At 36.7% G+C, this 13,287-nt stretch overlaps 1 protein-coding gene across 2 annotated transcripts in view; it reads left to right on the top strand.

Moving 5' to 3' along the window:
• TTC27 (tetratricopeptide repeat domain 27) overlaps positions 1 to 13,287 on the top strand; it is a 160,173-nt gene that overhangs the window by 75,268 nt on the left and 71,618 nt on the right. For both annotated transcript variants that reach the window (XM_081264909.1, XM_081264908.1), the window contains 2 exons: positions 3,593 to 3,688; positions 5,910 to 6,032. In XM_081264909.1, coding sequence (XP_081121035.1) covers positions 3,593 to 3,688; positions 5,910 to 6,032 — 219 coding nt within the window. The remainder of the gene's footprint in view (positions 1 to 3,592; positions 3,689 to 5,909; positions 6,033 to 13,287) is intronic.

The raw sequence follows: 13,287 nt of genomic DNA, 5'->3' as shown, positions 1-13,287 counted from the left end.
GATTCTCTTTGTTCCCATTGGAAATTTTCTTAGGCTTTGGAGTTTGAGGTGGCAGTTAACTTCACTGCACTATTTATAAATCAAAGCTGAATGATTGCAGGTTTGGTCAAAGAAAACTGTTGAGCCCAACTGTTAGATATATTTGATTAGGTACATATTTTTATAATAAATCCCATTCTCCTACACTCACATATGTGTACAAAGATTGGACAACAAAGCAAGGATAAGGTGATGTAGTATATGATCAGTCATACCTTTTAGATCATCAGCCAGTTTCTACTTGGTGCTTCAGAAGGCCGATAGAACACTTTGAAACCACATGAGAATGAATGGCTCTCAGTGAAAGGGCCCAGCTCTACTCTTTTTGAAGATACATGTGCCATGCTTTTAGATATGAGAACATAAGTAAAGTCTAAATCATACTAGACTTTGTTGAGAATTGTCCTTGTGTAGTAAATCATTCTCCATGTGCTAGTATTACAAAGTAGTCTTTACCTTTAGTATTTCTGGGACATTCTTTCTGTACTGAAACAGCATCAAAAATAAGGTATGTATTATTATTTTCCTGGTTTTATTTTATCATTCATGCCATAGAAATACTCCCTGACCTGTAATACTGTGGCTTCTGAGGATTTGGGAGTTGATTTTGCATGGGACTAGAAGCTCCATCTATATAAATGTTTACTCAGAGTACACTCAAAGTATAAATGCTTTTAGGTGGAGTTTGTGAGAAACACATTAAAAGAAAGTCTTGCTGGGCACAGTGGCACATGCTTATAATCTCGTAGACTCAGGAGGATCCCAAGTTTGAGGGGAACCTCAGCAATTTAGGGAGGCCCTGAGCAACTTAGTAAGAGCCTGTCTCAAAATAAAAAATAAAAGGTGGTAGAAATGTAGATCAGTGATAAAGTGTCCATGTGTTCAATCTCCTATGCCCCTCCCACAAAAAAAAAAAAAAGGAATCCTTAAAACTTCAAAACAATCTTATGTCACAGTAGTCCTTGCACCATGAAGTCTCTGATGTATCCAATAGCTGTGGCAGACTTTTCTGTGATTAGTTCCCCCATACCTCTGGTCTGTGTCCCAGAGTGCTCCTTGTTCTCTCTTCCTTATTTTTCTCCCCAGCCCTTTTTTGAATTTTACCTAGAGACAGGGTCTCACCGAATTGCTTAGGGCCTCACTGTTGCTGAGGCTGGCTTTGAACTCGCAATTCTCCTGCCTCAGCCTCCTGAGCTTCTGGAATTATAGGCGTGTGCCACCACACCTGGCTTTCAAACCATTCTTAATGATTGGTTTAAGCATATCCTATATCTGCGTGTGTATGTGCTCTCCCTCTCTGTCTGCAGTTTATACATTACCATCTTTTCTTAAAAACTACATCTTCATATCTATTTTTATTTATAACCAAGTGCCCATGACTTTCAGATGTGAAATTCCTGAAGTTTAGAAACTGGAAAGAAAAAAAAGTGGATTGGTGAAAGGACACAGTGCTTTAGAGACTGTTTACCAAAATTTCTGAGCATATGTGAAAGTTTGCAATATGTTACTTTCTCAGCAAGCACATTGTGTATGTTCTTGTTAATAAAACAATATATACAATAGTAACTGAGCTCACTTTCGTTCAAGCCCATTTTTCGTATCATTTACCTTCTACCATCGCCTTCCAGGTTATTTGAGCACTTGGTTTGCCCTTAACATAAGTGCATGATCCTTTTGTTCAACTAATGTGGCTGACAGTTAACCAAAAATCTCCTCAAATGCTTGAAACAGAACAGAACAAAACAAAACACTGTTTTGATAAAGTCATACTCAGATTGTTGACAGTGCAAAGATCATTTGCAAAATCATTTCAGAGGTGTGTGCCATTGTGATTAAATGGCTCACTTGTTGGGGATAGACCTAGAACAGAATCTAGGAACTTCACTACCAGCACTGCTTTTCCTATTTATCACTTCTGTAAAGGAATATAATGGAATTGTTTTAGAATAAGTTGCTTAAATATAATGGAATTGTTTTAGAATAAGTTGCTTAAAGTTATCCTGATCTGAAAAACCTGAAGATGTAGTAATGCCCTTGTATTTTTAGTAAATTAGCAAGTGAAAAAGAATACTTTTGAGTCCAGTGGAGGATATAAGAGTACATTGTTGCCCTGGCTATAATATTCTATGGGTAGGAGAATCTTGTTTAGGTGGTAGGCATGCTTATGGTAGAAAGAAGTACATTCTATATAAGAGTGAAATAGGTTTAGAATTCTGTTTTTTTTTTTAATTCATCTTTTTAAAATAAAAAAAAATAGTAGGGAAAAAAAAATCCCTGCCAACCCTAAAGAGGCCGACTCGTTAAGACACACCCTGGAGAAGGGTGCAGAGAAGGTATAAGTATAGTACAACTGTCTTTGTATCATAATGTATAGAAAAGTAAGTTGCCACATGGTGCTTTATCATTTTCAAATACAGCATGGACATTCTCCTACTGTAATCCAATCTGAGTATTAAAATCAGAAAGTTAACATTAACATGTTACTATCATATAATCTTCAGAGATAAGCCCGTGAAACTGGTAGAAAAAGATAATTTGAGTAATTCATTATGGAAAAAGTGTCATTATAATTCAGAGTTGAGAGAAGGCCCAAATATAACATCAGATAATTTTGTATACTCAATACAAATGGAATAACTAATGAAGACGGAGAGGAAGATGGTCAATAATGAAACTGCTGCCTACATGTTTGTCTAGGAACTCCATGGTGTCTGTATCCACTTAGATATTGAGTCTGGAGCTCTTTTGATGACAGATCACTTGACCACCGCATAGTGCCAGTTTCTGACTTTTCAGTTGGCTCTGGTTCCTTTTGTGAGTCAGCCACCTTAGTCTTCTTGGTCTGCTTCTTGCTATAGCCTCCAGGAGTTTAGTTATTTAGTACCAGGGTAGGAATTTCAGTACAGTGCAGGATTTCTTCAATGTGTATAGTTTGCAGCTGCTTGCTGCCCCATGTTGATGATCTTGCAAGAATGAATGTTCAACCTGATAGCCGCTGCTGAGGAGTGAGAGAACTCACTGTTTAGGATCAAACAGATATACTTTCTCCTTTCACTTCATTCCTGAGAAAATAATTTTAAATGCAGTTCTTTATATAAAGTCTCCCTGATTGAGAAAATTAATAAGGAGAGAAATAAACTACAGTGGATGGGGTAGATAGAGAGGATGGGAGGGGAGGGGAGGGGAGGGGGGATAGTATAGGACAGGAAAGGTAGCAGAATACAACAGTTACTAATATGGCATTTTGTAAAAATGGGGATATTTAAATGATATGATTTTGAAATCTGCGTTGGGGGTAAATATGGGAGTTCATAACTCAATCAAAGCTTATGTAAGAAATATGCTATGTCAAGAGCTGTGTAATGTTTTGAACAACCAATAAAAAAAAAAAAAAAAAAAAAGTCTCCCTGATTGATATCGGAGAGTCATATTGTCAAATATCACTTTGTCATTATGTTGTGAAACAGGTATGCTAAAGAACAGTTTTTCTTTAAAAAAAAAAAAGTAAAGGACTGAACAATAATAGATTGTACTTATTATCTGTGTTCTTTAGGCTCTTGCAGACCAATTTGAAGATAAAGCTACATCTGTATTGGAACGATTGAAGGTTTTCTATTGCTGTCAAGTACCACCGTACTGGGCCATTCAGGTACTTTTATTTGTCCTTGGAAATGGAAAATTCTTTGTATTAGAAAAGGATAATTTCAACTTATGTTCGAATATTCAAACATTTGAGTGAAAATAATAAAAGTAGCTTGGGATTGCTAACTACTTCAAGTTGTTTTGATTAAAGTGATATTAGACTTTTAAAATATTTTTTCTTATTGGTTGTTCAAAACATTACAAAGCTCATGATATATCATCTTTCATACATTTGACTCAATTGGGTTATGAACTCCCATTTTTACCCCAAATACAAATTGCAGAATCACATCGGTTACACACTCATGTTTTTACATAATGGCATATTAGTGACTGTTGTATTCTGCTACCTTTCCTATCCCCTACTATTAAAATATTTTTAAAATAATTTAAAACTGTATTGTAGATGCTAGAAGTTAAATATAGAAGAACCATGAATGTTTTCATTTTCAAAGTAACTTTTTGTATTTAAAAACTCCTTTAAGCTGTGCACAGTAGTAATCCCAGCGACTTGGGATGCTGAGGCAGGAGGATCACAAGTTCAAGGCCAGCCTCAGCAGTTTAGCAAGACCTTGTCTTAAAAAAAAGGGTAAAGGGCTAAGGCTATAGCTCAGTTGTATAGCACTTTGGGTTCAGTCTCTGGTACCAAATAAATACATACATACATAAAAACTCCTGAAGAATGAACCTTAAACAAATGTGAAAATCAAAATGAAAGCATTTATATTTGGTACTTTATTTATTCATTTATTTATTTGGTACCAGGGATTGAACTCAGGGGTGTTCAGTCACTGAGCCACATCCCCAACCCATTTTTTATTTTACTATTTTTTTTTTTTGAGACAGGATCTTGCTAAGTTGCTTAGGGCCTCACTGAGTTGCTGAGGCTGGCTTTGAACTTGTGATCCTTCTACCTCAGGCTCCCAAGCCACTGGGATTACAGGCATGTGCCACTGTATCCTGAGAGAGATGTCTAGCTGTTCTCTCTCTCTCTTTTTTTGCAGGGGAGGGGTACCGGGAATTTAACTCAGGGCCACTCCGCCACTGAGCCACATCCCCAGCCCTATTTTGTGTTTTAATTAGAGACAGGGTTTCACTGAGTTGCTTCCTTTCTCAGCCTCCCGAGCCACTGGGATTACAGGCATGTGCCACTGCACCTGGCTAGCTGCTCTCTTTCTAAGAGTATATGATTATCTTATGTAATTATAGAAGGACAGAATGCCTTTATTTTATTTGTTTATTTTTATATGGTGCTGAGGGATCGAACCCAGTGTCTCACGTGTGCTAGGCAAGCGCTCTGCCAATGAGCTACAGCCCCATCCCCTTTACATTTTTTTTTAATAGTTTGATACAGGGTTTTGCACAAAAGCAGTCATGACTCCATCAACTTTTCGTCTCGGACTCATGATTCTCCTGCCTCAGCCTCCCTAGTTGCTGGGATTACAGGTGTGCACCACAGTGCCAACTCCAATTTTCAGTATAAAAAAGATGTATTTAAAAGAGAAAACAATATAGCTCTCACTAGTGTGCAAGTGTACCTTTTCTCCTTTTTTTTCTTCCACTTTTCTAAATTTTTTTCCATTTCCATAGGATGGACCATTTATAAACCATAATACTTTTACTGTTGAACACTTGTCACCTTTTTTGACCTTATCACAATTTGCTCCTTTTTATATGCCAGGCTCTAGGAAATTAGGTACTAAGATAGTTAGAATTTGCTTAAAATAAATCTAAGAAAACCTGAGTGAGAAAGAGCTGGAGATGCTTTCATATAGAAAGTTTATGTGGACTGATGCATATGGATTTCATGTCATCTGCAGTACCTGCTCAGAGTTTAAAAAAAAAAAAAAGATTTTTTTTTTACCAGATTTTACCGTCCCAAATCAGGGATTGTCATATATAGAATCTTTAGGTAAGAAGGAAATATTAATTTTCTTTGAAGTTCTTTTAAAAGCTTGTAATAAAATCAACATATTGAATATTTTGAACAGGTTTCTATATTGTATTTCAATTTTTCATCCCCTCTAATGAAGTTTGCTAAAGTGAAGGTAAGTATTGGATCATTACAGATTCTTAATTAGAAGTTGAATTATAGAAATTTACATTTATTACAATAAGCAGCCCTTAAAAAGTCAGATTGGGTATATCTGCAAGTGAAACACGAATCTCACTTTTTACATTAAGAATAATTATCAAGAAGTGTTAATTATTTGAACTGGTTTTTCTAGCGCCAACTGGCAAGTTTGCTGTTTGAGTTGGGATGTACCAGTTCAGCTCTTCAGATCTTTGAGAAGCTTGAAATGTGGGAAGACGTGGTCATTTGCTATGAGAGAGCTGGGCAGCATGGGAAGGTATGTAGTGATAAAGTCCTGTGTCCTGGTGAGACCTGTCTCCCTTTGAACATCTTCTTCTTTGCTGTTTTTTAAACTCGCTTTTACCAAAATTCACTTATTTCACTTTTTTCCAGAAAACTTTTTAATTTTTTTTTAAATAGCTGTTGGGGCAGATTATTTTATGTGTCTACAAAAGAGAAAGAAGACTGATATTAATTTGATATTTAAATGAAAGCTTTGAAGACACTGCATTTTGATCTTCATCCTTCATTGACTCTTTTCTATAGGACAACTTCAAAGTGAAATACTAGGAATTATTTTAATTTTCACCAGGTTTCCTGATGATGAGGTTATGGACTTGAGGAGGTGACCCAGGCAGGCCATTAGCTGACTTGGTTTGTGTAAGATACACAGGGTGTTGCAGTCCCTTTTGAGTCAAAGAGTTGTCAAGTGTGTGCTGCATGTTTAATTCCACTGTCAAATTGGGTCAAGAGGGGGAAATGTTGCAATATTTGCATTTGTTAGTAATCTGTTGTTTTTCCACTTATATATGAGCAGAATTTTAAGACCAGAGACTCTGCATTGTAAGTGGTCATGTGTTAATTCTGAATTAAGTGTTTAAATGACTGAGTAAAGTAAAACCCATAAATTGGCTTGCTTATAGCTATAGACAACCTTTTGCCATCACTCTAAAGGTAAAGATTAGTTTAAGTACATATTGTTCTTAAATACCTTCCAAAGTATGTCTATTTTAGGCTTACGATTCTTTCATTAGTTAATGGGAGTGAAGGTCTTTGAACTGTTTTGGCTTAAGGTTTATCCAGCATAGGGCTAAGGTTTTCCTGTAGAAGGTTGTAAAATTATTAATGTTGTGATACTGGGGAAGGACTCCACAATCACTCATGCCAGATCTGTCCTTTTCTAAGTGAGAAGAGTCACTTTCCTTAGGATTTTTCCTCTGATCACAGCACTAGTTACTGTTATTTACTCTAGAGAAAGTGTAGCAGAGTGGTTAAGAGCACAGCCTCTGGTGCTAGGCTGCCTGGATTCGGATACCAGCCTGGCCATGTGCGAGCTCTGTGATGTTACCATATTCATCTGGAAACATGCAACCTGCTTACCTTCTAGGTTTCTGTGACACAGTATATGAAGAGCACATGGAATGGGGTTTACCTTATATGTGCTCTGGGATTGTTTGTTGTTATACTTCTCTGATTCTAAGATATGTATTTTCTCATATTTTTTGTATCTCATCAAGTTATTAATACCTCTGCATGTGTAGGCATAGTTACGGCTATATTCAGTACCATCATTTCAGTTGATCTATGGACACAGTGTCAGCACTCTGTATGTTGACTTTAATTGCCTTTTAAAATAACTTCAAAAAGGTTTAATTATGATTTGGCTTTGAAATAAAAAGTTATAGATTACAGAGAAAAGGACAGAACCTAAGTAGAGAGATGTAAATTTGGAATTAGTGAAATAAATACCACTGGAGAAGTCATGACTCCATCAACTTTTCTTTAAAAGCGACAATCAAATGCTTTGTGGGAGCCAAGAAAGGAAGAAACCCAAAAGGAGATGATGTTTTGTTTTATACAGAGAGGTGTTGAAAAAATAAAAGGCTGCCATTTAAAATGTCAAGTAATGTATTAAAGGGAGGAAGAATTGCCAAACTTTCCTGAGTAGATTGGAAAAAAATCAAAGCAATGAGAAATTGGTGTGATTCATTCAAACATTAGATCATAATTAAAAGCATTTTTTCTTTCTTTGTTAAGAGTTTGCCTTATGATTGATGGCATCTCAAATTTGATAAAACATCATGTTATGTTTCTTCAGGGCGTTATTTTATTTTATTTTATTTTTTTAGTGTCTATTGCCTGGTACTAAAGTAATACTCCAGTGTTTAATGAAGGAATGCATAGGTGAATGAATAGGTGACTTCCAGTCCCATTGCTTCGTTCTTTATTTGTTGGTCTCTTACACTGGTCAAGTAATAAATAAATGACTGTGTATGAGAATATGGTAGTTTTTGAAAAGTAATTTTTGAAATAATTAAGCAGATTGATGAATTGTGAATACCTAAAGCATGTTTTGAAACATTAAGTTAGCTTAATCATTTTAGGAAATATGTAAAGCTAGATTCCCTAGTTACAGAAAAAGAATGTAATGCATCCATTCCCCTCAGAGAAGAGGCTTGACTGTACCCTAAGCAGTTGTGATATTATTTTCTAAAATTTGCACATGACCTTGTAAGAATTGTCCTATGGTTAGGATAACTGCGTATGTTTCTAAATTCTCTTAGAAATGTGCATATTTTGTTTTTTAGAATGTATATATATATATTTTTTTTTAAAGAGAGAGAGAGAGAGAGAGAGAGAGAGAGAGAGAGAGAAAATTTTAATATTTTTATTTTTTAGTTTTCGGCAGACACAACATCTTTGTTTGTATGTGGTGCTGAGGATCGAACCCGGGCTGCACGCATGCCAGGCGAGCGCGCTACCACTTGAGCCACATCCCCAGCCCCAAATGTATATTTTGTCTAGACGTCTTTTTGTGAGTTCTAGCCAAGCAACCCCCCAAAATCTTGATTTTAAAAGTTGATTTTACTATTTTATTTGTTTCATAAAAAATCTTCCTTACCTGTTTTTTGAATGTTATATTTGTAGGTCAGTTTAGCCATATACCCTAAAAAGGTTTGCTTCAAGTTGGAAACAAATGTTTTATTTCTTAAACAGCTGAGATTCTTTTAGTATTTGGTCATGTGCCAGTAGTTTTCACCACATTTTGATTTAACTAGAAGTTTGTGAACTTTTAATTCTTGCATTTAATGCTTAATGGCATAATTTATTTTTTAAAAGGCAAATTCAGAGAATTGTCTAATTCTAATGATTTTATTCTGGTACTCTGGACACACACTGTGCTGCCGTAGGGGCTCAGACTTTCTAATTTAGAAATTACCTGCAGATATTCTCGCTGTTTAATGGTCACTGGCAAAACATCTAAGATTTATTTTGCTTGACCTTGGGATCAAAACTGGTTCTCATCTGTTAACATTTACTATTTTGGGTTATCCGGCTCCTGTAGCTGTTGGCAGATTCTTATTTTGTTGAGCAAATTGGCTCTCCAAGTGAGCAGCAAAGACTATACTGGCATAAGCTGCCTGGGGGATGGCAGTGAGGGTGGAAAGTGAGGGGGTGGGTGATATGTTTCTGGAAAGTAAGGCTTATGTGAGATTCCATAGCCAAATATTTTATTGTGCTACATTTGCAAATCATTGTAATTGTGGACTCTTTAAAAAATAGTTTTCATTTAAGGTGCAAGTAAATGTTTTACTTCTAAAACAGTTTTTTTTTTTTTTAAGCAGTTGCTTTTAATTTTTTGTTTTGGGGGTTGTTTTCTAAGATAGAGTTTCTTTTAATGATTTAAAAGATTTCCCATGCTATAGCCAAAGTGATCTTCCTAAAGACAAATATGACCATGTCATTCCCACCCCCTCAGCAACTTCCTTTTTTCTCCAGAGTTAAATTAGAGCCCTTGAGAGCAAATGGTTTACGGACTTTTCATGATCTTGCTCCTGGCTCCATTGCCAACTGTTTCCCACTACTCTTTGTCTGCCTCATGCTCCTTCATACTCTCTCATCCAAGTTGTTCCTGAAGTTCCAGCGAGATTAACTATTTGTAATTTTCTGTCTTTGCAGCACTGCCTCAGTCAGGGGCTTTTACATACTTCTTTTGTCTGTCTAGAGTGCTAGTCTTTCAGCTAACTCAGATTTATTCTTCAGGTTTCTCCTTGATTATTGCTGTCTACAGAGAACCTTCCTGATACTTACTTCCCAGATTTGGGGTTGCTCTCCCTCCTATGGCTTCCTATAGCATCCAGGACTACTCTTGATATATACTCCATTTACTAGCTTCTCTGACTTATTCATGTAAGCTTCTAAGACCCAGACCTGTGTCTGTATTATTTACAGCTATCTCCCCAGAATCTAGCACAGGCCTTGCACAGAGCAAATATTTGAAAATATTTGCTGAATGAATGACTGGTACGGGTTTGCTGAATGATTACTGCATTAAAGCAAATCTCCACATCCTTCATTCCTTATGGATGATTTTACATGTGGCAGAAGATACCTTTCCAACTGCTGCCACACTGTTCTCTCTCTGAAGACAAATTATGAGATTTCCCCCTTTTATTTGAACTTTTAAACTTTAGCAATAGAAACAGGAACCTTCAAGATTCTTTGATTCTTACTCAGTAAATGCTAAAGACACTGACCATGTTGTCATGTAATGTAATTTTTGAGTGCCTTTCTTATACTACATTCTTTATGTAATTATTTTGTAACTATCATATACTATTCATAACCACCTACAAAGTATGAATTATTCTTAATAAGTGGCAGATTTTGGAGTCTGATTTCAGACTTCCTTTCCTCTAAAGCCTGTACTCTTCCCCACACTTGCCTACCATCATGGTTACTGTTAATCCCTTAAAAATTTGATATTAGATTTGTAGGTTAAAACTTGTTGTGCTCACTTGAATGAGAAAAATAGGCAAAATAATTGAAAATACTCACAGCTTGGTAAAGCAAATAGGAGATGATCAGCTAATTGGATAACTAGGGCCTGTTTTAAATTACTGTTTTATCTTGGATCTGGAATATTTGTGTTGGCAAATACTCTGAAAAGTCAAGCCAGAGAGTATTATATGTTGCCACACATATAATATAAAAAGCAATTAGTGAATGGTTGGCTCTGTGAGAGAATGGATAGGACTAGGTAGCACCACAGACCTCGTCTAGAGGAGTGTCTAGCTGGGGTGGGGGGAAGTGCTTTGCACTTTTCATGTCCCAGTTGCTACTCACAGAACAAGGATATAGACTAGGAGGAAACTGCCCTTCTGTTAAGAGGAGGGTCCTCTACAGAGGAGAAGGTGCTTTGATGCTGCTTGGCTCTGCCCTGTTCATCCTTACTCTATGTCAAGAATGGTAGAGCACCTTCTCAGGAGTCCGTCTCCCTGTCTTTGAGAACCAGACTCTATAGTGAAAATCAGAATCCACATTTCTCTCTGCTTCAGGGAGAAGGGAATTTGACTACTCACCAATGGTTGTGAGTTCTAGGTATACACAGGCACATGTGCGCGCACACACACACATACACACTTCTTTTTTACTCCTAAAGCCATTGCCAAGGAGACCAAATCTGACTAATAGTGTGTTCTTAAATTGTTAGCCTGCCTTTTTTCCATCTGCTTGGAGCAGATCTCTAGTTAGTATGCCAAAGTCTATCATAACTAAGTCCTCAGAGACACTTTTTATAGTTGGTTCTATCTCTGAGTCTGGAGCTCATTTTTTTCTCTTGCATTTTTTGCCAGGAGAACTTCCTTTGGTTGTTAGTCTGCCAGTTCCCCTTCCCTGTGTGCTTCCCAGACACAAGGTCAGATGAGGACCATTGCTTATCACACATTAGAATTTTAATTCATCTTATTAATTTACAAAAATCAAGGCAAAAATCACAGCCATGAAGGGCATTTTGATAATTACTTCTGACTCACTGAACTTAACTTTCACCTGTATTCTTTACCCCAAACCCAAGGCCTCTTCCCTGGCAGAGTGCTTTCTGGAATCCTTATTTTTCTCCTTCCTTCGTTCGTTCGTTCGTTCCTTCCTTCCTTCCTTCCTTCCTTCCTTCCTCCCTCCCTCCCTCCCTCCCTCCCTCCCTCCTTCCGTGGTATGTGTGATGCTAGGGATCAAATTCAGGACCTTACACATGGCCGGGCAGGTGCTACCATTGAGTCACATCATCAGCTCTGAAATCTTAATAGTTCTTAGGGTAGTGTTTCCCTCCTTCAAATCTCAAATTTCTCATATAACAGCTTACAGAAGAACAGACTGTCACAAATATGGAATGTTTTTCAGTATGTTAACCCCTTTACTTGTATATATCTCAGGTTCTCAGTTACCTCTGAATGCTGGACCAATTGATCAAAAGGTGGATCATCATTCCCGTCATCATGTACAACCATAATGCACCACTTTAAAAATGTGGGGAAAGGGTTGTGGCTCAGCAGTAGAGCACTTGCCCAGCATGTGCGAGGCCCTGGGTTTGATCCTCAGCACCACGTAAAAATTAATAAATAAAATAAAGATAATGTGTCTAACTACAACTAAAAAATAAATATTAAAAAAATGTGGGGGAAAAAAGGTGCATCATCAGGGTGAGAAACTCCTTGGATACTTATCTCCTTTTAGGCCATCTATTTTGTTTTTCAGTGGTTTTAGTACTAAGAAAAGTTGTTTCCTAGGTATAGTCACTTGGTTAGGATAACTTGTGACATTCAGATTCTACTAGATGACTCTGTTCACTAGTATAAATTATTTATGATAGTGGGATTTGTTGTTACATATTCATATATGTACACAATAGAACAATATAATTTTATTAATTTTGTTCCCCAGTCATATAGTGATACTCAAACTTTGATTTTAGCCAGATTATGTCCCATAAAGGAGTTGATCTCTGCCCCCAAATGGGAAGAACCTTTTTAATTTTTCTTTAAAATCTGAAGGCCCTTGGAAAACACTGTAAACTTTTTGTGGTTTTAGTATAAGTATCAGTTGAATTACCCCAACACTTACATGGTCTGTGTGCTGAGGCAGTAATATTTCAAAGATGAATAACAGAGTTTACATGCAACCTGATTATGGTCTGATAGTACTGATATATGTGAATAGAATATTTGAGTTTGATGTGACAAGGGTTAAGATAGAAGAATGCACAGATTCCAGATTCTTTTGGGCCCTTATCTCTCTCTTTCTCTCTCAGCTATCCTTCTCTAAAGCAATAGTCTACTTGGTTTGTATCTCTTTTTTGTTTGTTCATATTTGTTGCTATTTGTGGTGTCAAGGATTGAACCCAGGGGTACTATTACTACTACTGAGCTATAATTCTAGTCCTTTTTATGTTTTTTTTTTTTTTCCCTCAAATTTTGAGGCAGGGTCTCACAAAGTTGCTGAGTCTGGCCTTGAACTTGCAATCCTCTTGCCTTAGCCTCTTGAGTGGCTAGGATTACAGGCATGCACCACTGCACCCAGCCAATTGGTATCTTGTACAGGACTCATCTTGTGATTCTCCACACTCATGAAAACCTGATATTTGGTTGATATTAGGCTTCAATGTGAAAATTTAGCTCTATTTATCTAATATTGGTAGTTATTTTTCTCTCTGACCTCACTGTATTGGTTCCTGTTGGCTCAGTTAAATAATTACC

Source organism: Spermophilus citellus, assembly GCF_964194105.1.
Source record: "Spermophilus citellus genome assembly, chromosome: 13".
Taxonomy (NCBI): domain Eukaryota; kingdom Metazoa; phylum Chordata; class Mammalia; order Rodentia; family Sciuridae; genus Spermophilus; species Spermophilus citellus.
The sequence above is the reverse complement of the archived record's forward strand: the minus strand, read 5'-3'. Positions and strand labels throughout refer to the sequence as shown.